The sequence below is a fragment of the Prunus dulcis genome, chromosome 2, assembly GCF_902201215.1.
Source record: "Prunus dulcis chromosome 2, ALMONDv2, whole genome shotgun sequence".
NCBI lineage: Eukaryota > Viridiplantae > Streptophyta > Magnoliopsida > Rosales > Rosaceae > Prunus > Prunus dulcis.
The window spans coordinates 25,982,646-26,009,432 of record NC_047651.1 but is presented as its reverse complement, the minus strand read 5'-3'; the positions used below and the strand labels follow the sequence as shown (position 1 = coordinate 26,009,432).

Sequence of the window (26,787 nt, the reverse complement as noted above, 5' to 3'; positions counted from 1 at the left end):
CATTCAGATTCATGGCATGCTCGCCTCCTATTTAATAATTTAGTTAAAAACAAAAGAAAAGAAAATCAAAATCAAAATCAATTTGTTTCTTTATTTTAGACTGAAGAGGAGTCTGTCAAAGTAATGAGTGAGCAGCCAATGAAATGATCAAACAATCATGAATTCATCAATCGAGAGGAGGAGGATGAGGATGAGGATGAAGAAGACAGAAATAGATGGATGTGGTCGAGAAAGGTGAGATGCTGCGGCCTATCTTGGCGCTTGACGTATCCCCGCGCCTCTTTCTCGGAATACGTGCTCAAACCCATCCTCCCATTCTTGATCCACAGCTCCATCGCGTAGCTGCTGTGCGCAAAATAAGCATTCGCCGCCGCCGCCGCCTCCTCCTCAGCCTCTAGCTTTATGGGGAGCCTCTCGTAGTGTCCGCGACTCGTGCCCTCCAACTCATCCATGCGAGCCAATCCGTGACTCGACACGGCGTACAACTCGCCCATAACCCGCTGACCCAAGCCTGGCAGGTTCAGGAGAAAGGGCACCCGGTAGGGCCCACACACCAGCGGGTACTTTTCTTCGCTTCTGTAGTTTCCCAAGAAAACCGCGTCTCCGCTTCTCATCAGCTCCTGCATTAAGCTGTGGTTCCAAAATCCCCGCTTCAGGGTGCCGTACGTGAACACCCGCCTTCTTCTACCTTTCTCGTCATCAACCATCTTCTTCCTCTCCTTAAATTTTCTTGTTTTCTTTTTCTCACTTGTTTGTTCTTTGTTTCAAAGTTTGGATTTGGAGAGGGAATTGGAATTGGAAGTGGAAATGCCAATGGCCCAGTGGCAAGGTTAGATTACAAACTGAAATAGAAAAGGACTCTTAACTTACTTGGTATTTTTAACCGGATTTTTTTCTTTTCTGCTTTGCCATTATCATATTGCTTCCCATATATATAAATTTTTTGTCCCTATAGTATGAGCAATTTTCCACCTTGGTCTCATAGTTTCCAATTTTTACAATTCTAGTTTGTAATTTGTTTAATTTGTAATTTTGGTTTCAATCACAAATTCATCGCACTTATGTACATACACGACAGCATTAGATTGTTGCCGTCAACTTTAACGGAGTTAGCGATTGATGCTAAAATTGCAATACTAAACAAACTACAAAATTAAAATTGCCAAAACTGAAACTATGAACTAAAGAATTTTTCTTTTTGCCCAAACTACGTAAACTAAACTATTTATAGCCAAAAGTTGTTTCCCGGACACTCATTTCCACTGAAGAAAATAGAATGCCATATTTTAAAATATGTTTTTTTTTTTTCCTTTTGTTACGACAGTTTCTGTGCCAGACAAATCGATGAAATTAAGAATTTCACGAGACCAAGTCAGTCACCATCAGATTTGGACCATTGCACAATAATTATATAATGTACAAACATATGAACAACAGGTACATCTAACAAAAGAATTTTGGGAAATTAACAAAGGGTCTAATTAGAAGCTCGATATGTGATCGGACCCAATGTCTGACCTAATAGTGGAACTATCAAGATTGAATGCGAATGATTCTGCCAACTCTACTGCATCTTGAATCCTAAGCCGAGTGCCCTGTTGCCCCACAACGGTGGCTGCAACCCTAGCTGCTAATGTACCTATTCCTTTCAAATCTGACACTCCTCGTAAAATACCATACAAAACTCCAGATGCGTATGCATCTCCGGCACCACAAGTGTCCACTGGTACACATGGAGAAGGAGGGATATATACAGCTTCCCCTTTTACACCAATGTATGAGCCTCTTGGTCCATCAGTAACTGATGCCAGGGGAACAAAATGGCTCAGATACCTTGTAGCTGAAATGGGGCTCTCCTTTGAGGAGAAGTGACAGAAAGCTCTTGCTTCGTCACTGTTTGCAAAAACAATGTCCGCATAGTTTCCAACAATTTCCCTGGACAAATTTTAATAAAATTAATATAAATTTCAGGAGATATAAACCAGTGTTCACGTCACAAATGTAAAGCAGAACACTCCAAGTCTTAACCACCATCCGTGCATGCTGGATGTCACAAATGACGTAAGTTCCATAAAATCAAATGTCCAATTTTACAAAACTATTTTTATTGCCGTGGAATTTATACGTCAGTCTCAAAAAAGGAAAGAAGACCAGATGACAAATGATAGTTTATCATCAAGTTTGTAATGCCTTCATCTTTTTCAAAACTTTTTTCCCCCTATATATAATGAAACAGAAATCATAACATTGCATTCAATTTGTGGAAAAAAAAACATGTAAACCACTATATAGATTCCATTATTTAACTAAAATAATCCTTATTGGAAACAAGTTAGAATTAGTGAAATTGTTCCTTCTCGCTTTCTTATAATAATAAAGGGGAAAAGAAAAATATGCTAGGCAATGTCATATGTATAAAGTATAATGCAGTAAACAGAGTAACAATACCAGAAATCATCATAGTGTCTCTCAATGCAGGAGACGTCTGACGCTGTTACTGCAACCACAGCGCCGCTCCTGCGTGCTTCTTCACATGCTTTTGTAATTGTTTTGATTGTATCCGGAAGCTCAAATAGATACCCTTCAACTACAAGTATTTTTGTATTGCAAACTGTGCTAGCCAAGCATGGATCATAATTAACAGTCGAAGATGTACCCTGGAACCATTAAGACAGATATATAAGGGGTCTCATTTGATTTACCTCAAAGACCATATACATGATTAGACCAAATGAAGAAATCACAAATACTGACCAAACAAATAACACTGACCAAACAAATAACAGAACCCTGATTCACATCACAAAATCTTACAGCTTTCAGACATCCAAAACAGATCTGACCTGATATGCAAGCATTGTACGCTGGGCATCTGAAGTTGTGAGGACTATTACTGTCCCTGTTGTCCCATCCTTGATAGGTGCAGAAAGAAAATGCAAATTTGCCCGACGTAACTTTGACCTATACATACATTATGAAATAATCCACATTTTGTCAGATCAGTCAAAAGAAAAAAGAAATTTTATTTAAAAAAGAGAAAGAAAACCTGCAGAACAAGAACCAAAATTTCCAAATTGTTAACAAAGTAGAATCCCCATGATCAATTTAAATACCTCTGACAGTGCCAGAGATGGGAGGCCAATAAAATATGAGGGCACACTGATAACACAACCTTCAGTTATATGATGATTGCCATGTTATAGGCAGATTCTAATAAAAAAGGATTGATCCCTATAATTCATTGAAAATTGAAAGGCAAAAGGTACAGGTGTCATCTCTGTTGAATTCATCCAGACAAAAGAATAGGAGAAAGGAGGAGGAAGAGAGAGGAGAGAAAAGGGGGGGGGGGGGGTGGGTGTTGGTGTGTGTGTTTGGGTGTTCAGGGTTGGAAGAGCCTGACCTGTAGAAGCCACCCAATGGATCACTCCCGACACTCCCTGCCATCGCTACATTCAAGGGAGAGCCTCCAATGGACCTACTACCAAGCCTTGCCAAGGCCACTAGACTGTTGGAAAGAGACCCACCAGCAGCCGCCTTATAGCTACAACCATCCATAGCTCTCAAAACTCTACCTCTTTCTTCATGATTCACAAGCTTTCTTGTTCCCTTTTCTAATCCCAGTTTTTCCAAAAACTCATCATCAACAATGCCAGAAAAGTCCACCTAGAAAGATATCAGAAGAAATGCAAGAATTAGTTTAAATCTTTGCATACCAGCTTCACATCGTCGAAGTAAAGGTTAGAGCTACTCTACAATTTCGTGCCAATCAATGGTTATTCTTTTCCCTTCCTTTGTACAAACAAACATGCCAGTAGAACCTCTACATAGCTCAGCTTAGTGATACAACTTATTCAAGGAAAATGATTGTATGATCTGAAGAATCATTTTAATTCCAGTAGGAACTTGAACAGCATGAGTTATAACTCGCTTGGCTATCAAATAAAGACAAGACTTAAAATTCAGCTGACCTATTTGGCCTAGTTGGGTAAGCTTGTTTGCTTTTAAAACAGGATTGAAATTATCATCATGTTCCTTATTTAATCTTTATTATTATATAATCTTTTAATCTTTATATTATCTTTATAATTTATAATATATATAATATATTTTATATTATGACTTGATATTATAATATTATATATCAATTATCAAACAAAGAGGGGTATACAAGAAAAATAAAAAGAAATTCGTAGTGTGGCATAAAAGGAACAGAAAACAAAGATGAACTGGTAATATTGAAGCAAGCAAGCAGTCAAGCAGAAAACTGGAAATACAATGAAAATTACCATGGCTTGTCCAAGACCCAAAACGTCCCATCTCTCAGGCAAAAGAGAAGACCCAAAATCTCTCCCCGCTTCTTCTTCTTCTACTATTAAGTCGTCGTCGTCGTCGTCGTCTTCTTCTTCCTCATCAGCAGCACTCTTATCTTGTTCATCATCAGCGCCGCTCCCAGTCTCAAATTGAGCACCTATATCACCTCTAAAGCTACAGCAGGAAGACGCCCTGAGAAACCCATGTGGCCCTCTCGTCATGGAAGCACTGCTTAGCCTCTTTGCGGCGGGTGGGTGATGGAGAAAAGCAAAGGCAGAGGCAGAACTGGTGGAGGTAATGCTATTACTGTGACCATGTGGATGTGGTAGAGGAAAAGGAGAGGCAGTTGGTGGGTATAAAAAGAAAGAAATGCGAGGGAAAGTAGGAGAATAGAGCGGTGGAGAGGAGACATGGGGCGGACTGGTGGGGGCGATTTTGTGGGGAGGAGAAGAGATAGGACCAACGACAAACGAGCAGGAGAGAGACATGCTCGTGAGAGCCTCTTTTCTTCTCTTCTGTCAATCTCTCTGCCTCTCTATCTTCAGCTTCTTTTTCATTCATTCAATGAAATCAATCTTCAACTTTCTTCACTCTTTATTTTCCATTCATGTTCTAATTAATTAAAAGGGAATAATAACTTAATTTAATTTAATTGGGCTTGGTTCTATGGGATTCAAGTTAGATGAGTCAATAGGATGCCAAGTAGCAACTTTGTTATTTGGGCTTTGGCCCAAGAACCCATTGATAATCCCCTATGGTAAAGATACCGTACCCACCACGCGTCGCTTTCTGATAGGGCCACGTAAACAAAATAACATAATTGCGGTTGTCCAGTTCATCTCTCTCTCTGTCCTCTCCCTTCTCTAATTCATCTCTTTCCTGCGTGCGTCCTGAGTCCTGACGAAGCCACACAGATACAGACACAGACACAGACACAGACACAGAGGTAAGCCTGATCTGGTTTCTCATTTGTAGCTTCTACTTTTACTCTCTCTTTTTCTTCCATTCAATGAAAGTGAAGTGAATCTGAGTTGTGGGTTGTGGAGCCTCTGATCTGGTTTCTCCATCTGTAGGTACCCGAATTGGTGAAATTGGGAGATAATTTTGGACTTGTTTTTGTGTTATCAGAGCAGCAATGGACCATGCTGAGCTCACCACTGAACAGGTTGGTTTCATTTGAATTTGAATTGGGGATGATGCTGTTTGATTGTTTGGAATTTGCCTCTTCTCCCTTTCCATGGGAATTACATTTCATAAATCTGAATATTCATTCTTGTCCCACTTTCCTTCCTTTATCAAGGTTTTGAAAAGGGACATCCCTTGGGAGACATACATGACCACTAAGCTCATCACTGGAACGTGCCTTCAGCTGTTAAGGCGTTACGATAAAAGATCCGAGAGTCACAGATCACAGTTGCTCGATGATGTAATTCCTCCTGCTCTTTATCATATTTACAACTTTATTCCCTCTTCCTCTTTCTATCTTATGCTTCAACTCAAACCCATTTTGATTTGTACATTCATCCCAAACCATAATGCTGTGTGCTGCCTTCTTATAATGCTTCACCTTAATCTTAGTGGGGATATCTTCTGAATTGTCTGATAAGAGTGATTTGTTTTTCTTTTTCTTCGGCTGTTTATCTCACAATGATGTTGACAAGGTGTTCAAATGTGGCAGGACGGCCCTGCTTATGTTCAAGTGTTTGTTGGCATTTTACGTGATATTTTCAAGGAAGAAACAGTAGAATATGTCCTTGCTTTAATTGATGAAATGCTTGCGGGTAATTGAAAGATTTTCTGGCTTTCTGATTGCACACCCATTGGCAAAACAAAAACTAAACGTAACCTTTTTCTTTCCTTTTGTCCCAGCTAACCCAAAAAGAGCAAGATTGTTCCATGATGGTACTATTGTCGATAAAGATATTTATGAGCCTTTCTTGAGGTCAGCACTGATTCTACAATTCAGTGATACAAGTTATATTTTTATCTATGTAAAAACAAACAAACAAACCGTTGAGTTTCTTTTCAGGTTGCTTTGGAAGGGTAATTGGTTCATACAAGAGAAGAGCTGTAAGATACTTGCCCTAATAGTGAGGTACTCATACATGATGCATTTCTAAAGTGAAATACAAATAACCAAGGAATCAACTAAGCACAGTTTCTTGTGTCTCCATCTTAAACTTTTATTAACGGCATTTATATTCGTTATTGTTTTCTATTTTAATACAGTGCCAGGCCAAAACCCCAAGATGGCACTGTTGCAAATGGGGAAGCCTCAAATTCAAAGAGAAAAATTACTACTATTGATGATGTGTTGAAAGGATTGGTGGAATGGCTTTGTGCACAGGTATGCTTTCAGCTTTTGGTTATAAGTTCTACTGAATGCAACTGGGTGCCTTTCTCTTTTTCAATGCCTGGAAATGGAGTCTTTTAGTAGTTGTTGAATAGGTGTTAACACATCTCAAAGGGGTAATGCACCGGAAACCCAATCACTCCTTAATATTAGAGGAGAGGCCATTTGGCGCAAAGGTGATTGGCGTACGGAATGTCTCCATCATACTGCTAACTTTCTAGTTTCTAAGATGCATCTATCTCTGGGCCTTGTCAACTAAACCATTTATCATGAGCTTGTAATTGGGAAAGTTCAATTATACTTCATGGCCATTGGCCACCTTGATGAGATGCACACACTTGTTCTTTTCTAGCTTCTTGGAAATGAAAGCATTATTTTTGACTTTTCAAGTTTCAAAATGCAGAATGTGTAATCATGGAACTCCTGTTCTGAGATCATGCTTTGCGAAAATTAGGAAATTAAGTCTGCAGAAAAATATCTTATTGTGTTATTATGGAAAAGAAATAACATTTATCCCTTGGCTTTGATGTGTGACCTTGTTTAGAAATGCTTTACTGTATTACAGTTGTGTGGTGCATATTGTGTCCTTCTCTTATTAGTCCTCAAGTTCAATCAGTTATTTTGATGATATCACAGTTATCACTTGTGGTTTTTAGATTGGATGATATTGGTTGTCAGAGTATTTTTCTGATGGTAGATGTATTTTCCAGCTGAAGAAGCCTTCCCATCCTAGTCGCGGCATCCCAACTGCTGTCAATTGCCTTGCAACCTTATTAAAGGAACCTGTGGTTAGATCTTCCTTTGTTCAATTAGATGGGGTGAAGTTGCTTGTTCCCTTAATTTCTCCAGCTTCCACCCAACAATCCATTCAGGTAACTTTTTTTTGTACTTTGGACATCTAACAAGAAAGAAAAAAACATATGTTTACACCCAAGCTACACAGCCCATTCCTGTCAGTTGACAGGCTAAATAATCATCTGGTGCTTCTAATCACCTACAAGCTTCGAGTTATGGAACTAATAACTAACTTCCATATTCGTTTCTTGACTTTTTTATTTTTATATTGACAATAGATTGTGTTTGAAACAGCTTCTTTATGAAACATGTCTATGTATCTGGCTCCTATCCTATTATGAACCTGCGATTGAGTACTTGGCCACTTCTAGAACTCTTCCACGACTCATAGAAGTTGTCAAGAGTTCCACAAAGGAAAAGGTGAGGATCTTGTCCTTTTGGATGCTAAATATTTTCATAGCAAGAGTAATTTGGGTATATCTTGATTCCTTCTGTAATAAGTTTGCCTCTTTCCACACTTTTTATTTTTCTGATATTGATCATCCATGGGGAACAAATGTGACACCATCCATTGCATTTCTGACTTCGTCCATGTTATGAGTAATGTTTGTCTTTGTATCAGAGGAGTATATGTTAAATGCATCTTTTATTGGTAATATGGATTTGCTTATTCCTGGTAGGTTGTCAGAGTTGTTGTTTTGACCCTGAGGAACTTGCTCTCCAAAGGGACGTTTGGTGCTCAAATGGTGGACCTTGGACTGCCACAAATGGTTCAGAGTTTGAAAGCACAAGCATGGAGTGATGAGGTGAGAAATTTTAAGATTGCCTTTTTTGATAGTTTGCATTTTATTTGTTCAGACCCAGTTTTATTTTTCCTCTTCTTTTGGGCCACTCTGTTACACCAAGTTAAATTATGAGGCATTGTAACTATTGCTAATTTTCTGCATTTGTTATTTTGAACTGTAGATCATCGGTTATGTGTTTTTCTAACCAATTGAAGTTTCTCATAGGATCTTCTGGAGGGATTAAATCAACTGGAAGAGGGTCTGAAGGATAACATCAAGAAACTGAGTTCTTTTGATAAGTATAAGCAAGAAGTCCTCCTTGGCCATCTTGACTGGTCACCCATGCACAAGGATCCAATATTCTGGCGCGAGAATGTTACCAATTTTGAAGAGAATGATTTTCAGGTACTTTTTTGTTGTTTTCCCAAGATTTCAATTAGATTATTTGCTTAACAGTTGTGTTGCATAGTTTGTTTATTGGTCTATCATGCTTAGTCAATTCAGTGGGACTGAAAAGATCCTTAAAATTATTTGGGCGTGCCAAAAGATGTGTCTCCCATGTTTTGTTTGCATCACTGCCAGTGGGGCCCCTTTCATGAGTCCTAGGATTATGCTAATACTTGGTAGTAGATACTCTGAGTGTGCATCCGAAGACACTCGTTAATGCTATAAGGGATTTTGGTTGCTGGACTACTCAAGGTGGGCCTAGTGTTATACTTCTTTGTGTTTTCCTGTAGCTCTGTTTTTGCAAGACAGCCTTGGCTTCCATGGAAAAGTGGTAGTAAATTTGGTCTTGTGATATAGCTTCCTTGTACTTTTTCACTATTGCCTTGTTCGTAGAGCTAAAAGCAGCATTGAATTGAATTATTGTGGTAATTTACTGATACGAAAATTGATTGCAGCTGTGAACGTGCTTGAATGATATTTTGAAAAAACTTGTGTCTTCCTTGACACTAATAATGCATGATTTCCTCTTGCAGATTCTAAGAGTCTTGATTACTATTTTGGACACATCCAGTGACCCTAGGGCTTTGGCTGTTGCCTGCTTTGATATCTCACAGTTTGTCCAGCAGCATCCGGCTGGAAGAATCATAGTGACGGACCTCAAGGCCAAGGAACGTGTGATGAAACTGATGAATCATGAGAATGCCGAGGTTACGAAAAATGCATTACTATGTATACAGAGGCTTTTCCTAGGTGCCAAGTATGCGAGCTTTTTACAGGCTTAGATCGTTTCAATGGTGGAGCAATGATGCACCGAATGAGTCATAATCTTATTGTCCAAAAGTGGTGTTAATGAATGGGTGACACTGTCATAGTAGTGGTTTACATATTATTATTATTTCAGTAATTCATTTTATACGACTCTTGGTTATGAACAGCGTTTGGAAATTTGATTTGTTGCTATGTGTTAGCTGTGGAATATTATTCTTGCTAATGAGGTATGGAATAAAATAAAATATGTAATCCCATTGGTAAAATATATTTTTTGTGAGCCTGTCAGTGTCTATCAATCAGAATCAGTAGAGCGATGTTTGTTGGAGTAATTGGTAAAATATATATTTTCGTGTTTGTTGTTGCTAAGATTTTCTCTCCTTAACTTTTGCATAATGGGTTCATTGGACGATGTACATTGTGCGATAGATCAATCAATCGCTCGACTATGAATCTTTTTTCTTCTTTTTGTTTTTTGAAAAATGAGAAAACCACGGCGGTAAGAGGCTTGTAATTCTAGTGAACGAGCATTTAATAATTAGAAGAAAACGAAGCATTTGCTTGCTAAAGGAAAAAAAAAAAAAAAACAAAGATATGAAGCAGACGAATATAGAACAAGCAAAGAAAAAAGATCGTTGGCATATTAGTGTCGTCTCATTTTCTTGGTGAGTAGGTGAGTGACCCAGAAAAATATAAAGAACTAATATAATCTAAACCCTTAATCTATTTATTAACGGGTCTCCAGTAGTCTCTCAATTTTGATCGCCTGAGAGAGAGAGAGAGTGAGAGAGATGGAGGAGGATGAGGGAAGGTTATGCAGGAGGTGCAAACAAAGCTACAGTCCTGCCTCCAACACTCCTTCCTCATGCCGCTTCCACCCTTCTTTCTTCGTCTGTCGCCGTCATGACGACCAGAAAAGGTCTCTCTCTCCTTCTCCAATTTATTGAGTTTCTTTTTACTATAATTTTTGTTGAATTTCGATTTTTTATAAAACTAAGGGATGCCCATTTATTTAATCTGTGCTTCTGATTCCATGTGTTTATTTTCTTGCGTTTAGGGTAGAGATGTATCCGAACCCTCATGTCCTTTTCGTCCTAATTTCTTACAATGTTGTCTTTCCCCAAACGCAAATGTTGGATTGCACCTTTTGAATGAGAAAATCATGTTTCTGGTTTAGTTAGTTGATCCCTGGTATGCTCACCAAAATCCAATTTGATGTTTTTACCTCTACTCAGTTGATGTCAGTTGGCTGTATGAAAATTAGGAGTGTTGTTTTTTCTTTTCTTTTCTTTTCTTTAATAAAATATTTTCCATGGTTGTTGTTTCAGCTTATTGTTTTATACGTATGTTGTGTTACTTACACATTTATGAGTGCCAAGCCAAGGGAAGCTCTGACTCTGAGGGAAGTAAAGTTGCATATCACAGGATAGGTACAGCAATAGCGTGTACATGTATTCAAACCAGTGAAACACCAATAACCCGTGACTCTTGTAAGAGAGAGCATTTAAGGGGTTGCCCATTTGCTAATGACTAAGCAATTTGATATGGTCTGCTAAGTTAAATGTATAAATTCCTTTAGAAATCTAATCACTTTGCAGCTCTGATAATGAGTAAAAGCTCATACATCACTCTATGAAGACAGTATATAAGAAGGTCACTGTCCAGGCTATGTTTCAATGATCTCCTTATTGATAATTGCAATTGCATAATATATTCACGGAAGTTGTTAGAAGACAGAATTATTTGGAATACTGCATCAGGTAGCAATAAATCTAAACTCATGTGTTCTTGGCCTTTAAGATTAAATGGATGTGTGAGAGAGAGAAAGAGAGAGATTGGGGTACATAACTAGGCTTTCATCTTAAAAATTTGGGGTCGGCTGAGGTTGGAGAACGTCTCCAAAAAACATTATCAATTTCACTTTCACATCTTGAAAAATATGGATGAAGTGAAAGTATATATTTATCCAATTGGGCATTATGTGGATATGAACAACTGTAAGCTGTTGCAGAGGGAATTTATATACAAAGGTTAGAAGTGTCTTGAGCCACTAAAGTGGTTGTGGTAGAGAAATTGCTGGGAGAGAGTGGGGAGTCTGGGAGAGAAATTGCTGTGTGACGAGATTGGGTGTGTACTTGTGTTTTTGTGTTGTGTATGTATGAGCATTGTGTTCAGAACGAAGATGATTTGTTAGGCTCTAACTTTGGTTCTCTTTCCTATGATATGATTCCTTTTTCCGTGGTTGATGCTTATTATTCCTTATTGGTTCAAGGTACTATGAATTGGGACCCAAAGATCCGCCGTACGCAGCCAAGTTCTATGACTGTTGTGGGGCTGAGGATCCTGAGGCATCCGGTTGCACTACCAGTTTCCATGTTTCATATGATGATGATTGATGTAATATCTCTCTTTCTTCATTTCAGTCTTGCACTATAAAAATAAATCTGTACATATCTCCAGTAATCTCCTCCATTATATATACTAATTTTGATATGTAATTGGGTTTCTTAATGTCTTTGCATGTTTCATGAGAGTCATAGGGTTGTGTAGTTTAGGCACGTCAATTCTATTGCTGCTGGCTAGTTGTGTTGTGAAATAAAGTTAGACAAGACGTCACTATTCTATGATGAAACTGCCGAAAAAATGTGAGAACTTTCAGTTGAGAGATTTGGCCCAGATGATATCAGCAGCAGCATGTGGCTGTGTATCAAGTAGAAGAAAAACAAAGTAATGTAAAGAGAAAAGATAGTGCAAAATATATGACAAAATCATCAGGCAGGAAGGAGGGAGGGAGGGAGGGAACTTCAGTTGAGGCGTTGAGGCTCTCCTCTCCTCATAGAGAAGACATACTTCATACGTGTCGTCTTTGCTTCTTGCAACTACCTACACCATTTGTTCCTCTTCGTTTCTGCAATTTTGTGCCATTTTCATGATTTGATTTGATCCCACCCAACCACCCATGTGGATGACAGTTGTTGTTTTTGCTTTCTAATTTCTTGTATGATAGATTTTGGATCTTCTTTCCTTTTCCTTTTGCTTTTTCTTTTTCTTTTTCTTTTTCCTAACTCTGATTATTCATTCCAATTTTTGGATATGGGTGTGTTTGTCATCCCTGGAGCATTTGATAAATGATTGTGTTGTCTCAGATCATTAGTTTAATATTGAGAGCCGTTTCTTTGCAATTGTTATTTCGTATCTATTCACAAATTATGTATACTAATTAAATATCATTTTATTCATTTTCCAGTAACATCTGAATTCTGAGGGAAAGATTAGAAAACAGTTCTAAGTCTTCAACAACCTGTTTGCAAAGTATTTTCAAATAATAATAAAAATTCAGTACTAGAGAGAGAGAGAGAGAGAGAGAGTATGATTAGATTATAAATCTCTTTGATCATATGAGACCTATGAGTAATACATGTACCCATTAATTTAACATAAATCCAAAATATTTCATTGAATCATTGATAAAGAGATTCGGCGTGGCCTTTGAACCAAGAGAGAGAGAGTATGATTAGATTATAAATCTCTTTGATCATATGCCTTTCTCAATTCTCATGAAAAAGGCATATGATTTCTTGAAACATGACATGTGGTGGTTAAAGTTAAAGCAGCTAGCCTCGGCCTTGTATTCTATTATTGTAAATAATTGCAGAGCTCAGCTCGGGAAATCTGTGGAGTGTGTGTGAGAGCTGGCCAGTCTCAGCCCAAGGCTTTAGGTTAGGCTGACAATGGCATGCAGATGCAGTAGACAAGTAGAGCTCGCCATAAACGCCCAGGGAACAATTAACCAACGCATTCAAGATTTAGCATATACAAGACAAGTTGTTAACGAAGATAACAGCCAACCTTCCTTTCTCACGTGTCTTTTTATTGCAAATAAAACTAACCCCAGTCTCAGTCTCTACTCTATATCTATTAGGGAGATTCACTATTATACCCAATATGGGGATCCAAATTATAAAAATACCTCATATGAAATGGACTTTAGAAACACACCCAAAACCCATTTACAATATAACAAAAAAGCTTTGAACTTCTTATAAATTACAAAACTGCCATTAATTTCTTAAAACAAGCCTAACTCTAAAATCTCATAAAAATACCTAAAACATTTAATAGGACATTAAAGTAATTTAATAATTAATATTAAATTCAATAAGGCCAGCTGTCATTTTTTGAGTTTGTTTATAGAAATTCAATTATGTAAGATTTATTTATAATATTAATGCTAAAAATAGGTATATCACTAAATATCTCTATCTATTATTGAGTTTGCCACAAGAAATTCTTTAATTTTGGTCAAACTCGATCCACGTTTAATTTATTATTAAGTCAACATAACAACGAATTGAAAGCTATATATGTATATGTATTAACTGGCATGTTTGTGTATCTATCTGTCTGTGAATGTATTTGGTTGCCGGGGTTTACCAATACATATAGAGTGTACATATTCAATATAAAAAAATGTTGCAGTTGCAGACTTGCAGTGCAGGAGAGAAACAACAATCTCACCGCTTCCTCAACTTGCATTTGTATGTACGATTATATTCAATTATTTGTTATCTGATTGAGAGTGACATGAGTCTCTGAATTTGTATGCAAGATTTGTGTGAAAATCTCACAGGCACTGATCAACGTTTCTAAAGGTGATATCTCACCTAATTAATACAATCTAATGATAATTCCTTTCCTTTCCAATCAAATTTGGCTCACCAACAAGAACTAATCAAGGTTTGTTGCTTGCTTGCTAGTCAGCTTCCCACCATACATAAAACATAAAACATGAAACATAACACAAAAGCCTAAAAAAGGTGTTTCTTTACCATCCTCCCCCAATTGAGTTTAATCAATATTAATTATTTGTTACTTCATGTAATCCAAACAATTATATCGTCTCCTTCTATCGGTCTTAAGCTCCATAAAATGAGTTTCTAAGTTCAAATTAAAACTTGAGTTATCTTCCTTATTCAACTTGTAAAATAAACATCTCTCATAACTCTTAAACATGAGGAAATAAAACTGGACTTGTAGTTAAAAATATAGTTAAACATCAAAATTTACCCTTTAATTTTTAGGAGGGGATTACAAACAAATATGACGACTCATTTTCCCTTTACCTTAAAGCAGGGCCAGCAGCAGCAGCAGCAGCAATGGTAGACTAGACAGGTCTTTGACTCTTTGGCTTAGTCTCGTGCATTTGGTAATGTGTGTGCTTGACAGGTTAAAAGAAAAAGAAAAGGCAAGAAATACTGGGGGTACTTTTGTCTATTCAGGAGCTCTCGTTCCTAAAATACAGACACTCCCTCTGAAAGGATGAAAGAAACAAGTAAAAAAGAGAGTACAAAGTACATGTAGTAATACTAGAAGAAGCTGAGTTGTGCAGTGTGTGTGGCCATTTGAGAGACAAGAAAACCAACCCAAACAATACTTTTGTTCCTTCCTTCTTCTGTACATTCCTTGTTTTGGTTTCTCTTCAACTTCATCTCCTTTTTATTTTTATTTTTATTTTTATTTTTATTTTTATTCTTTTAACAAAATAAAAAGAAGGAATTATAGCAACATGTTATCTGTCATCTAAAAACTTTGTTGCATATTACATTTTCACTTACAATGGCAGCATCTTTAGATCTTAGACAGCTGCCCAACCCCATCTCACAACAATAACACACACACACACACAAATTTCCTACCTAGTGCTCCACTACCACTTCCACTTCCACTTTCTTCAACCACCACCATGTCTTCCAAGTCCAAGTAAGTTCTCTTTCTCTCTCATCCCCTACCTTCCTTCTCTCTACCTCTTACTCTGGCACTGTGCCGCCGCCGGGATGAGTGAGAGGAAGATCAGATTTCGTTCTTCGTATTCTCTGTGTCCATAGATTCTACATATGTATGAAAATTTTCAATTTGGGATTTTGTTGCCGGTTTCCTAATTAGTGCGTGCGAGGGATCTGCTTTTATCATCTCCTCTCTACTAGGTTTTTTCTTCTTCTTTCTTTCGTCGGTTCTGATTCTGAATTTGTTTTTTTGCACACGGGTTTTACTTCTTTTTTCTTGATTCTTGATTCTGATATGAGTTATTCATTCAATTCTTAGATTTTGATCTTTATTTTCGTTGGATCTGTTCTTGAAAAATTTTGTCACATCTTGTCTGGGCTTTTTCTCTTGATAAATTTCCAATTTTGTGCCAGATCCATCATCCTTTGGACCCCCGTTTGAAATTTTGATCAGGGGTTGTGTTGTGCTTATACATACATATATAATGTCTGCATTGTTTTGTTTGATGTAATATGGATATGGTGCTGACAGTTTGAAGTTGAACAGATCTGCTATTATATCTGAAACTCCTAAAAAAGCATCGCCAGCAACCCCTCGAGTTAGTAAACTGAACCGGGGAGTCGCTAAGTCAGATTCCGATTCACCCTCTCCCTTGCAGAATTCTCGCCTTTCACTTGATCGCTCCCCAAAGATCACCTCTGTCAACTCCAAGCCTATAGTTGACCGCCGCTCACCAAAGATCACTACCCCACCTGAAGTGAGTTTTAGCAACTACACTTGTATTCTACTGCTTTATTTTTATTTTTATTTTCATTCTTTTCTTTTCCGGTGACACTTGTAGTGCTTCAGTCATTTAGAGCACATGTACTTCCTTACAAATTGTGTTAGTCTGCTTTGGACAGAAAATTGAAAATGAAATTCTGCCATAGATATTAATGATGCTTTAGAAATATAATACTAGCTATTGAAGATGGAGTTTGAACTTTTTATTTCATTTTCCCTTTTCTGATTCTTTCTTGAAAAGGAACCAAGTGTCTCTCACGTCATAGGCTTATAGTGATGTGAATTGTGATCTACAATTGTTAATTTATAATATTTTCAGAAACAACCAACACGCGTTGCAAAGGGATCAGAAATACAGGCTCAATTAATTCTCCTTCAGGAGGATCTAAAGAAAGCAAAGGAGCAGATACTTTTGATTGAGAAAGAGAAGGCAAAAGCAATTGACGAATTGAAAGATGCACAGAAAGTGGCCGATGAGGCACATGAGAAGCTCAGAGAGGCTTTGGTGGCTCAAAAGCGAGCCGAGGAGAATTCTGAAATTGAGAAGTTTCGCGCCGTTGAGCTGGAGCAGGCAGGAATTGAAGCATCCCAAAAGAAGGAAGAGGAATGGGAGAAAGAGCTTGAAGCTGTGAGGAACCAACATGCTCTGGACGTGGCCACTCTACTCTCTACCACTCAGGAACTTCAAAGGTTGAAGCAAGAACTGAGCATGACCTGTGATGCAAAAAACCAGGCACTGATTCATGCTGATGATGCAACTAAGATTGCTGAGATTCATGCCAAGAAGGTGGAGATTCTTTCGGCTGAGTTGACTCAATTGAAGGCCTTGCTAGATTCAAAGCTTGAAACAGAGGCTAGCGAAAACAGCCAGATGGTGCATAACCTTAAATCAGAGATAGACTCTCTCAAACAAGAACTTGAGAAAGCAAAAGTTTACGAGGAGAGATTGATAGAGAAAGAGGCTTCCATTGAACAGCTCAGCGTCGAGCTAGAATCAGCCAAGATGGCTGAATCCTATGCACGTAGTATAGTTGAGGAGTGGAAAAATAGAGTTGAGGAATTAGAGATGCAGGTTGAGGAAGCAAATAAGTTGGAGAGGTCTGCATCAGAGTCTTTAGATTCGGTCATGAAACAACTTGAGGGAAACAGTGAGTTATTGCACGATGCAGAATCTGAAATTTCTGCTCTTAAAGAGAAGGTGAGCTTGCTGGAAATTACAATTGGAAGACATAGAGGGGATCTTGAGGACTCAGAACGTTGCCTTGATATGGCCAAGGAAGAAAATTATGAAATGGGAAAAATGATTGAGTCACTTAAGTCGGAGCTTGAAACTCTGAAGGAGGAGAAAATCCAGGCTTTAAGCAATGAGAAGCTTGCAGCATCCAGTGTTCAAACCCTATTAGAAGAGAAAAACAAACTCATAAATGAGTTGGAAAATTCCAGGGATGAAGAAGAGAAGAGCAAGAAAGCAATGGAAAGCTTAGCTTCAGCTTTACATGAAGTGTCCGGAGAAGCAAGAGAAGCCAAAGAAAAGCTGCTAACTAGTCAAGCTGAGCATGATAATAATGAGTCCCAGCTAGAAGACCTGAAAATGGTCTTGAAAGGAACCAAAGAAAAGTATGAAGCAATGCTTGATGATGCAAAACATGAAATTGATGTTCTTACAAGTAACCTGGAACAATGCAAGACTGAGTTCCACAACGCAAAGGCTGACTGGGAGCAGAAAGAACTTCACCTGGTGAATTGTGTAAAGCATTCAGAAGAAGAAAACTCTTCTAGGGAAAAAGAAATAATCAGGCTGCAAAATTTACTCAAAGAAACTAATGAAGAAGCTTGGGTTTTGAAGGACGAAGAAGCCCAATTGAAAGAGAGCCTGAAGGAAGTTGAATCTGAAGTTATCTGTTTGCAGGAAGCTCTTGCAGAAGCAAAGGCTGAGAACATGAAATTAAAGGAAAGCGTATTGGACAAAGAAAATGAGTTCCAATGTATTGTTCAAGAGAATGAGGAGCTCCGAGACAAGGAGGCTGCTTCTCTTACAAAGGTTGAGGAGTTGTCTAAGTTACTTGATGAAGCTGTGGCCAACAAGCAAGCCGAGGAAAATGGTGAGCTAACAGATAGTGAGAAGGACTATGCTTTGCTTCCAAAGGTAGTTGAATTCTCCGAAGAGAATGGGCATGGAAGAGAGGAGAAACCCAAAATGGAGCTTCAACCAAATCAATGTGAGGAACCCAAGAGGGAAAATTCGTGGCAAGAGAATAATAATGTCATGAATGACAAGGCCGAACAAGTGGATTTTGCTAAAGTTGATACTCTGAATGGGAAACCAAAAGAAGATGAGAGCAAAGAGAAAGAGGATGACTCTGTAGAAGTTGAATATAAGATGTGGGAGAGCTGCAAGATTGAAAAGAAGGAATTCTCGCCGGAGAGGGAACAAGAGCAGGAATCCTTTGAAGAGGAAGTGGACTCAAAGATGGGGGTTGGTGAGGAGGGGTTGGATCAGATTAATGGAGTTACTTCAACCGAAAACATTGATGATGGCAGAATCTCTCCATCAAAGCAGCAGCAGCAACAGAAGAAGAAGAAGCCTTTGCTCCGCAAGTTTGGAAGTCTACTCAAGAAGAAGAGCACAAGCAATCAGAAGTAGAGAGACCAGTTTTGCCCGACTTGTGACCAACTAGCAGGCAGGCAGGCAGGCAGGTTTACTGGATATTGTTTTGCACCTAAATGTGTTTGATTTTCTATTTTTTGGAGTCTGGCTTTCAGAATAGGTTAAAAATGAAGAGGTTTGTATTATGGTTAGGGTTTTTATTTTTATTTTTTAAATTGTGATTTCCTGTCTGGGCAGTATCTTGTATGTGATGGAGATTTTTATTTTCCCCTTCATTTCTCCATTCCTTTCCCCATCCAATCTAGATCTTATGAAGGGGAGTGGTGACATGGGCTTGTATCTTGATGTGCTTTCATCTATTTCAAATGGGATATATAAATATATCATTGTTCTTTGTAGTTTGTATCTTCAAGGCGAAGGAGCTGAAAAAGAAAAATGACACACACTTTTCATGGATTGGATCATATATGTGGACTTTCATATTAGCCATATATTTCTTTTATTTTTCATCAAAGTTCATCCACTCTAAAGTAGCCATATATTTCTTTTATTTTTCATCAAAGTTCATCCACTCTAAATGGGCCGGCCCAAACTTCAAAATCAAGCAAATAAATAAAAGCAATCCTCTATGAAAAAAAATGAAAAAGAAAGGAAAAGAAAAAGAATAATATTAGTTTTATCACATTTTTTATATCACAATTTTATACCATATGACGTGATAACTGATGTGTATATATCACATCATATAAAATATTAATTTATGTTTTTTTTATTTTATTTATTAAAATATACTTCATTCATTTAATTGATGTAACATATAATATAAATATGTCATATCATATAATATAAAAATATAGAATAAAAATATAATAAGTGTAACATTACTCAAAGAAAAAATAGCGCGTTAAGCAAGCATCTCTCTCTCCGGCTCCTTGGTGGGTCGGTCCAACACATTTAATTACCACATTAGTAGATGGCATTAGGACTGAAAAATACATATATATTATATATCTACCCGAAGAAATTTACAAGTACTCTTTGTAATATTGGATTGGATTAGTCAAATCCAGAGAGTACCATCAAGGAAAAAGGAGGATGTGGTTAGAGATCTTCTGCGGTCTGATAATATACAGGTTGTACAGGTGCTTCTTCTCCGACGACGACGACATTTTGGACGTGGAGACCTCTGATTCTAAGGCTCTCTTCTCCGTCGGCGAGAGGCTTGTCAAGCTTTATGGCGGAAAGGTCTATGCGGGCCTCCGGATTCCCGATGCTGATACCGCTACCCCTCAGAATATCGATTTGGTTCTCGTCTCCAAAGGGTAGTCTATCAACATCCTTCTCTGTCTCCTTTTATTTTATGCCTTTTTTCTAATTAGATTAGACGATAAAATCCTCACCAATCTGTTGCTTGTTCCTGCTTTTGTTGGTTTGTTTTTCAATAAAAAATCAAAAAATCAAAAAAATCAAAGGGAGGCAGTGGTGATAGCCGTCAAGAATTTCTCAGGATTGATCTCAGTCAATCCAGATGGCAGCTGGGTTTGTGAGGGCTACAGTAAACGCAAAACGGAGCACCATCCTGATCCTGTAAGTCTTACTCCTAGCATGTTCATGTTCATTGCTTTTGCTGCCTACTCAGATAGTGTTATGCTCACTTATTCAAGAAATAGATAAGGAGAAATAAGGAGAATAAGACAGAATTATAGTGGTTCAGCTACTTGATATACCCTACGTCCACTTGAAAGAGAGTTGCTTGCTCTTATTCATTATAAGAATTACAAGAGATTAAGTAGTACATATATATGCAAAACACTCTTAGTATGCAGTCCCAAGAAGACAGTTCCAATTCCAATATAGTGGTACAGTTGAGAACCTTGGTCCCATGGTAATATAGGTGAACGTTAATCAGGGCAATTATTCCCACACTTATTTTTCCACTCACAAATTCATGACTTATCCAATGCACGCACACTATACATTCTCGATTCCTTTTCTGTATAGATTCCATTTTCGTAGACATCACATGGATATTCTCAATACACTTCTATTTGGTTTTCCAGATCATGCACTACTACATTTACAGTCATATCTATGAGGGGGCAAAGAAAAAAAAACACACAAAGGGAAATTGGGAACTTGGCCTTACTTATGTCTTTTCAATTGTTATACCTTTCAGGTGGCGGAGACTAAAAAACAAGCTTCGATTCTTGAGTCATATCTAGAACAAAGAGGAGTTGCTTTACCAGAAGGATATTTGTCTTGCAAAGTAGTACTTTCCAATCCTAAAGTTTGGTACGTTCTGGAGTTTTCTCATGATTTGATTATTATAACTCTATACCCATTCAACTGATGGAAAATGGTGATGGTTTGTTCTGGTGTTTAGATAACCAGTGGATGTCTTGCAATTATCCCTCTCGTCTTTTGGATGCAACATAAGATCTGTTCTTTGTTGCTCTTACTTATTCTTACTTGGACTTCTCAGTACAATTTCCATCCTCATATCTACTGCCCTGTTTTTTTATTTTAATTTTTATTTTCTCTTTGAATATTACTAGTGATCGTGATTGAGCATCATTGAGTTATCTGCATAGAGTACTTTATGTACCATTTTGCAAAGCACATGCATCATTTCTTTTCTTTCCACTGGTCTTCTCATCTTCAACTTATGCGCAATGGGATCTTCATTTAGCAATCGAGATATTCATAGAATCTATATTTGATGTTGTTCATAAGGCAGCACATTGTCTTCTTTCCCCATTGGGTGCTTGAGGGTTGTTGACATGTGGAGTAGGATATATGTGGTTTAAAGGTCTTGACGTGTAAAGCTATGTATTGCAGATGGTCTTTAAGAAAAACATTTAGGGGGGATGTGGGATCTAATTAGTTCCGTTGTTACTAACATTTCTGCATTTGCTCACCATATTTTTTTATTCTTGCAGTACCATTCAGTCAAGCAATTTTCCATCAGAAGTCGTAACCTATGACCAGTGGGTACAGCTGAAACCAGAACCAAAAAGTATGTTTTCTGGTTGGATTAAGGGTGCCTTCCGTGGTGGAAAGAAGGAGATGCAAGAATCTATACATCAGAAGCTTAATTTCATCCTTAGTACGGCTCCAATGTGGGATAGGTTCGTTGCCATCTTTATTTTGAATGCTTGCTACTTATCTTTGAGGCCTTGGTGAAGCCAACTCAGTTCTGATCTGACGTAAAATATTGATATACACAGTACACAGGCACACACAGACACCCACACATACTTATAAATAGATATATGGGTAAGCAGATACATAGAAGTCATCTAACAAATCCACTACAAAGTCATCTAACTCTTTACTGAGATGAAGTCACTTGGGATTAGGTGCGTCCTCAACTATGCTGAGGGTAATTATTAAGCCATTCCTTGTCATACAAGTTGGAATCACAGGGAACTAGGCTGTTTGGTATACAATGAATTCATTTATGTGGATGCTGTTTAGTGTTTTTATTTCTTTGGTTCCTAGAGTAGCAGATTGGTTGCCACTTGAAGAAAAAATATTGTTTTATGATTGGCCTGCAGGTTGGAGCTCAAAGGTAATAAGTATGTTCTTGGGGAGTTTTTGGAATTTAAGGGTAAGCAGGAAGATGTCGAGGCTTTGAGAAATATCAAAAGATCAAAAATTAGCCGCCTTATTGTCCAAAAGACGAGCATGCTTGGATTTGGTAATCCCCTGAGTTATAATCTTTCTCACTTCTGAGTATTACTTGAGCTTAACTAGTACAAAATGATAAATGATGCATCCTGATTAGGTTGGGAACTTGGAATTTTATAATCGTTATAATAGTAGACATTGGATATAGGCATATAAGTTTATAAATTGGCCCTCTTATTTTTGGCAGCCCCTTCAAGGCTTCAAGTTTTGTACTCTCCTCGTGACTATCGTAGCGAAGGAGCTTCAGCTTCTGAGTGGAAGGAAGTAAATGTAAGGTCGAGTACAGAGGTTCTCTTTCAGCCAGAAAGTTCTGATAAACTCCGCAAGTTTAAGCTCGCTTCGATTGTTTCTATGTCACTGAGTGCTTAAAGATTATTCCTGCTGAGATTATACATTGCACCACTGCAGGTTGCGACATGTAGCCTTGATTCTGTGCGTGTAAAATACTGAACCCACATGTTCGGGTACTTGCGGGTATCCTACCCTCTATTTATTAATATTAATATTTGGTGGGGCGGGTAGGTTTATCTAAACAGTAGTTGTGTATGTCTTTCAGTTATGTATATGCGGTGATGTAGATATGGAAACTGAATGACGAACATAAGATTACTATGTTACTGTCTTCAAACTATTATGAATCATGGGTTAAGTTAAATTGTTAATTAGGCGGGATGACAAACATATTTTGGCATTTTATCATGTGCAAGTTAACGACGGACAATTAAATTATCAGACAAAAAATAAATTAATAAATTAAAACAATTAAATTAACCATTCTTTTGGTATTGGGGCCAAAGCCTGAGGTAAAATAAACCTAAGCATACAAGATTTTGAAAAAAAAAAGAGTGAGGCATAATCGGATTCAAATTAATTGTGGACTTGAAGACGACTGTCAAAGTCCACCATGAGTTTCTTCAGTTTGTTTGTTGTTCAACCTCTCTGTTGTGTCTTCCAACTGCAAACGTTTCAAGGGAAAATGTTTAAATTCATAACGCAACTGCAAAGTGTTAATATCTTAGAACGAGAATTCCTCTGGCAAGTCTGGAAATTTGCTCAACAGGAAGCTCTTGTACTTTTCTTCAAGATCCCCCCCACCTGGGAACGATGCATTCCAATATTACAAGTTAAGTTAGCATTATATACCACATATATATATATATATATATTTATATATAGAGGTCGGATCCGTGGCACCACAAATTTGACACAATTTTATAGCCTTCAGATGCAAGCATTTTCAAGGGCTAAGATTAAATGTGACTTTATTTCGATAACATAACAAGGGGAGGGTCACGAGGTTACTTTTAGCTTGAAATGGTGGGATGTTCTCGGACAACGTTGATTGCACCACCTTAGCAAAATCCTTGCCTGATATATAAATATAGATATCAACAAATGGACTAAGTTGAATAAAATCTAAAAAAGCAAAGAGTAACAACATTTTTAAGTCTAGAAACTCTTTAGTTCACGTATAAGAAGATAAGCCACACAAACCCACAACAGGCAGGGAAAAGAAAGAAAGAAAAAGAAAAAAAGATTTCTAGGATGCCAATGAAAACTGAGTAACTATATCAAGCGGCTCGCTCTTATGACCTATCCAACAGAGAGTTGAATTCGTCCCAATTTCTCTTACCATTTACATTATTTTCTCCTCCATTGACATTGAACAGGTAAGATGAGATCTGGTCATCTTTCAACTGCAGAACCATGCAGAAAGATAAATTGTTCACATAAATGATAAATGTATAACAAGATATTACCAAAGCATAATATTCAAGAAACAATTAGTTTTAGTATTGACCTTAGACATAAACGCCTTAGCTAGTTCCAACGGGTCAATGGACCAAGTGCCTTTGTTGTATGCAGGTATGAACTTCCCATTCTGATAACCAGCCAAGAAGTGATAAGCTGCCTGGCCAGGGGAGAGCTTTGAAACAGAAGGGATAACACCAGAACTGCTTTTACAGAGTGGGAAAAAAAGAAAAAGATAAGGCAAGTTCTTAACACACATGACACATTAGGAAAAGGAAGCAGTGTGGATTATTCGGACAAATTACTGATATGCAACAACATACTCAGAAATGAACAGCGAGAACAAAACAAAACTTTTGACAGAAAAGAAAAGTACACCATAAAGGAAAAGTAATAGTTCCAGTTGATGTCAAACACAAATTTGCAACTTCAGCTAACATTATCCTTCTTTAGACACGTACAACCAATAGCAATTTCGAAGACAGAATCAATTCACGGTGTAGTGATATGCGCAGGATAACAGTTGAGCCAGCACAGCCAAACCTATTCTATACATGCCAAAAAGAATTCAAACGATTCACTATCACTGCAGGGTTCTATTACCTGTCAGAAGATGCAAGGAATACAGAAGCTGGCAATTTGAATAGATTTGATCCACCAGTTTGAAACAAAAAGGCCAGACCATTAGAATAAAGAATTACACCTGCATCTGAAGGCACCAACAGATCTCTGCAACTCTTAAAGGTCCTTTTGGGTGCAAATAAAAGAACCACAGAATCACCAGACACTAAAAGCCTGAAAATTTGCAACCTCCCAGTGTAAATCACCCATGCCATACAAATAAAAACTACAATGCTCAACAAAAGAACAGAGAACTGTACCTTGCAGATAATGGAAGGCCTCCTCTTGCAAATATAACAGGCCCAGACAAGGCAGCTAGTGCTTCTTTAGTTGTATTTGAATCTGAGAACGCTTTACCACATAAAATAAGTGATGAGCGTTCAATATCAGCAGCTATGAATCCATCATTTTCTTTGGATCCAAGGCCAATACTTTCCCCAATGCCTGGACTGCAAGATCAAAAGTACGAATTGGATAGGTATTTAGAGTAATAAATTTGACAAAATGATATGATCTGCTAAAGCTCTAGCAGCTAGAACATAAAAACAAAAACTAGTCCAGAGAGAATATCTCAGCAATTGACTGCATAAGAAATTCTTATGCATGTTGTAGTTGGTTGCACAAATTATTCGACAAGACACATATTAGGCAATGAAAATTTATTACCTTATAGAAGTAGCCACATAAACTGTTAAAGGACATGAATCCTGAGAAACTGCACGGGTGGGAGTCTCCCAGAGCATATGGGATAGTGACAGCATCGCAGACGGATTATCACTTATTAAACGAACTTTCACATCACATTTTGGTGATGAACCAATAGCCCCGTCATGAACAAAAATGTTTGAGATGGATGATATATGATTTGTGACCTGATAAGATAAAATAAACGACAGTATAATAAACATCATGGAGAAATAAACATGGTGGAAAATGTAAGGCGAGCAAGAAAATAGAAAGAAGAAAGAAGAAAGGGAAAAATTCAAACGTGCCTGTTTTAAAAGTTTAGTGAAGTATGGCTTTGAAATTTCAGAAGGTCCTCCTCCAGAGACATGTCCTCTAACAAGAAGCGGAAGCCCTGACAATGATTCTACGAGGGAAACAAAAGGGGAATAAAAAGTTAAAGTAACTGAATCTGAATGTAACAACGGATATTAATTGATTGATATTAAACTGATAGGACGATAAAAAGTATGCCTGCAATTGTTGCACCCTTGTGTTGTAGTTGAGAGGAGTTCAAATTTAGAAAAGCTTGGTCCTTGACAATTACACCTTTTCCAGCCAAAGCCAAGTTAAGGCCATAAGAATAATCAATAACCCTCCCTGCAAAAAAGAAGATGGTAGTAGGCAATACCAAAAGTGGACTGTCTGTGAGTCTGTGACAAATGATAGAAATATTGTGAGCTGAGGCACTGAGACATTGAGACATTGAGGCATTGAGACGTTGAGACATTGAGACGTTGAAGCATTGAGACATTATCACCTAGGAATTAGGAAAGGCAACTGTTTCACCTTCGTCTTGGGATACTGAGGCTGAAGCTGCAAACTTCTGCAAAGTTCAATAATCATTAGAACAAATGATGATATGAAAGGAGGTCCGTACGCCTCCCCTCCCCTCCCCCTAAACTCGCACTATAGTTTCCAAACAAAGAAATAATTGTCAGCTCTCAGCTCAGGAAAGCCATTTCCTTCCATTACATAAAAAGAAAAGAAGCAATAATAAATGAATCAATTTAAATAATACTGTGCGTAATACATGAAGAGAGAGAGAGAGAGAGAGAGAGAGAGACTGACGCGTTGGGAGGAGAAGAAGAAAGGGTTGGATGATGTTGGGCGTGAGCGAGCGAATGAGCTTTCATCGAAGAAGGGCTTGAAGTTCTTCATCCTCACTACCTCTCTCTGAATCTCTTCCTGATGAGCTATCAATTATCAATTGGGCCTATATATACCGTTATACGCCACGCCACGCCACCACAGACTCCGTCTCCGGTGTCTGAGTGAGACTGTGACGCTGTGGAATGGAATGGCGGTGACGTGGCCTTATGGGCCTTTTGCCATATTGGGCCAAATCATGTCCTGCTCAAGTCCAG

General features: G+C 37.9%; 7 protein-coding genes across 9 annotated transcripts; 4 read left to right on the top strand and 3 right to left on the bottom strand.

Moving 5' to 3' along the window:
* Positions 1 to 73: 73 nt before the first annotated feature.
* LOC117619785 (putative gamma-glutamylcyclotransferase At3g02910) lies at positions 74 to 944 on the bottom strand. Its single transcript, XM_034349821.1, has one exon. It carries the CDS (start codon positions 705 to 707, stop codon positions 156 to 158), a length of 552 nt encoding a protein of 183 aa, XP_034205712.1. The 5' UTR covers positions 708 to 944; the 3' UTR covers positions 74 to 155.
* Positions 945 to 1,345: 401 nt separating this feature from the next.
* Positions 1,346 to 4,895, bottom strand: LOC117617593 (uncharacterized sugar kinase slr0537). The gene is made up of 5 exons (XM_034347035.1): positions 4,287 to 4,895; positions 3,401 to 3,663; positions 2,844 to 2,961; positions 2,449 to 2,657; positions 1,346 to 1,935 (listed from the first exon to the last, which is right to left on the bottom strand). The coding sequence occupies exons 1-5, from the start codon at positions 4,797 to 4,799 to the stop codon at positions 1,482 to 1,484; spliced, it is 1,557 nt and encodes a 518-aa protein (XP_034202926.1). The 5' UTR covers positions 4,800 to 4,895; the 3' UTR covers positions 1,346 to 1,481.
* Positions 4,896 to 5,126: 231 nt separating this feature from the next.
* On the top strand, positions 5,127 to 9,727 carry LOC117617594 (V-type proton ATPase subunit H). Of its 2 annotated transcripts, none has more exons than XM_034347036.1 (12): positions 5,127 to 5,257; positions 5,385 to 5,476; positions 5,612 to 5,737; positions 5,990 to 6,092; positions 6,181 to 6,253; positions 6,341 to 6,406; positions 6,541 to 6,658; positions 7,375 to 7,536; positions 7,754 to 7,879; positions 8,140 to 8,265; positions 8,470 to 8,649; positions 9,225 to 9,727. In XM_034347036.1, the coding sequence occupies exons 2-12, from the start codon at positions 5,447 to 5,449 to the stop codon at positions 9,471 to 9,473; spliced, it is 1,359 nt and encodes a 452-aa protein (XP_034202927.1). In that variant the 5' UTR covers positions 5,127 to 5,257; positions 5,385 to 5,446; the 3' UTR covers positions 9,474 to 9,727. The 2 variants fall into 2 exon arrangements, with proteins under 2 accessions (XP_034202927.1, XP_034202928.1); XM_034347037.1 differs by having other exon boundaries at positions 5,173 to 5,257; positions 5,440 to 5,476.
* Positions 9,728 to 10,082: 355 nt separating this feature from the next.
* On the top strand, positions 10,083 to 12,551 carry LOC117618841. Its single transcript, XM_034348586.1, has 2 exons — positions 10,083 to 10,378; positions 11,732 to 12,551. The coding sequence occupies exons 1-2, from the start codon at positions 10,251 to 10,253 to the stop codon at positions 11,853 to 11,855; spliced, it is 252 nt and encodes an 83-aa protein (XP_034204477.1). The 5' UTR covers positions 10,083 to 10,250; the 3' UTR covers positions 11,856 to 12,551.
* A 2,234-nt stretch (positions 12,552 to 14,785) lies between these two features.
* Positions 14,786 to 19,032, top strand: LOC117619464 (WEB family protein At3g02930, chloroplastic-like). Its single transcript, XM_034349428.1, has 3 exons — positions 14,786 to 15,219; positions 15,790 to 16,000; positions 16,346 to 19,032. The coding sequence occupies exons 1-3, from the start codon at positions 15,203 to 15,205 to the stop codon at positions 18,668 to 18,670; spliced, it is 2,553 nt and encodes an 850-aa protein (XP_034205319.1). The 5' UTR covers positions 14,786 to 15,202; the 3' UTR covers positions 18,671 to 19,032.
* Positions 19,033 to 19,620: 588 nt separating this feature from the next.
* Positions 19,621 to 22,986, top strand: LOC117619463. The gene is made up of 6 exons (XM_034349427.1): positions 19,621 to 19,956; positions 20,107 to 20,221; positions 20,811 to 20,926; positions 21,574 to 21,762; positions 22,192 to 22,334; positions 22,512 to 22,986. Exons 1-6 carry the CDS (start codon positions 19,730 to 19,732, stop codon positions 22,691 to 22,693), a joined length of 972 nt encoding a protein of 323 aa, XP_034205318.1. The 5' UTR covers positions 19,621 to 19,729; the 3' UTR covers positions 22,694 to 22,986.
* Positions 22,987 to 23,050: 64 nt separating this feature from the next.
* On the bottom strand, positions 23,051 to 26,693 carry LOC117619462. 2 transcript variants are annotated; one of them, XM_034349424.1, is made up of 10 exons: positions 26,492 to 26,693; positions 25,895 to 26,246; positions 25,690 to 25,787; positions 25,364 to 25,569; positions 24,958 to 25,146; positions 24,680 to 24,871; positions 24,126 to 24,279; positions 23,958 to 24,021; positions 23,627 to 23,692; positions 23,051 to 23,419 (listed from the first exon to the last, which is right to left on the bottom strand). In XM_034349424.1, the coding sequence occupies exons 2-10, from the start codon at positions 26,172 to 26,174 to the stop codon at positions 23,340 to 23,342; spliced, it is 1,329 nt and encodes a 442-aa protein (XP_034205315.1). In that variant the 5' UTR covers positions 26,175 to 26,246; positions 26,492 to 26,693; the 3' UTR covers positions 23,051 to 23,339. The 2 variants fall into 2 exon arrangements, with proteins under 2 accessions (XP_034205315.1, XP_034205317.1); XM_034349426.1 differs by lacking the exon at positions 26,492 to 26,693 and having other exon boundaries at positions 25,895 to 25,969; positions 26,052 to 26,162.
* Positions 26,694 to 26,787: the final 94 nt, after the last annotated feature.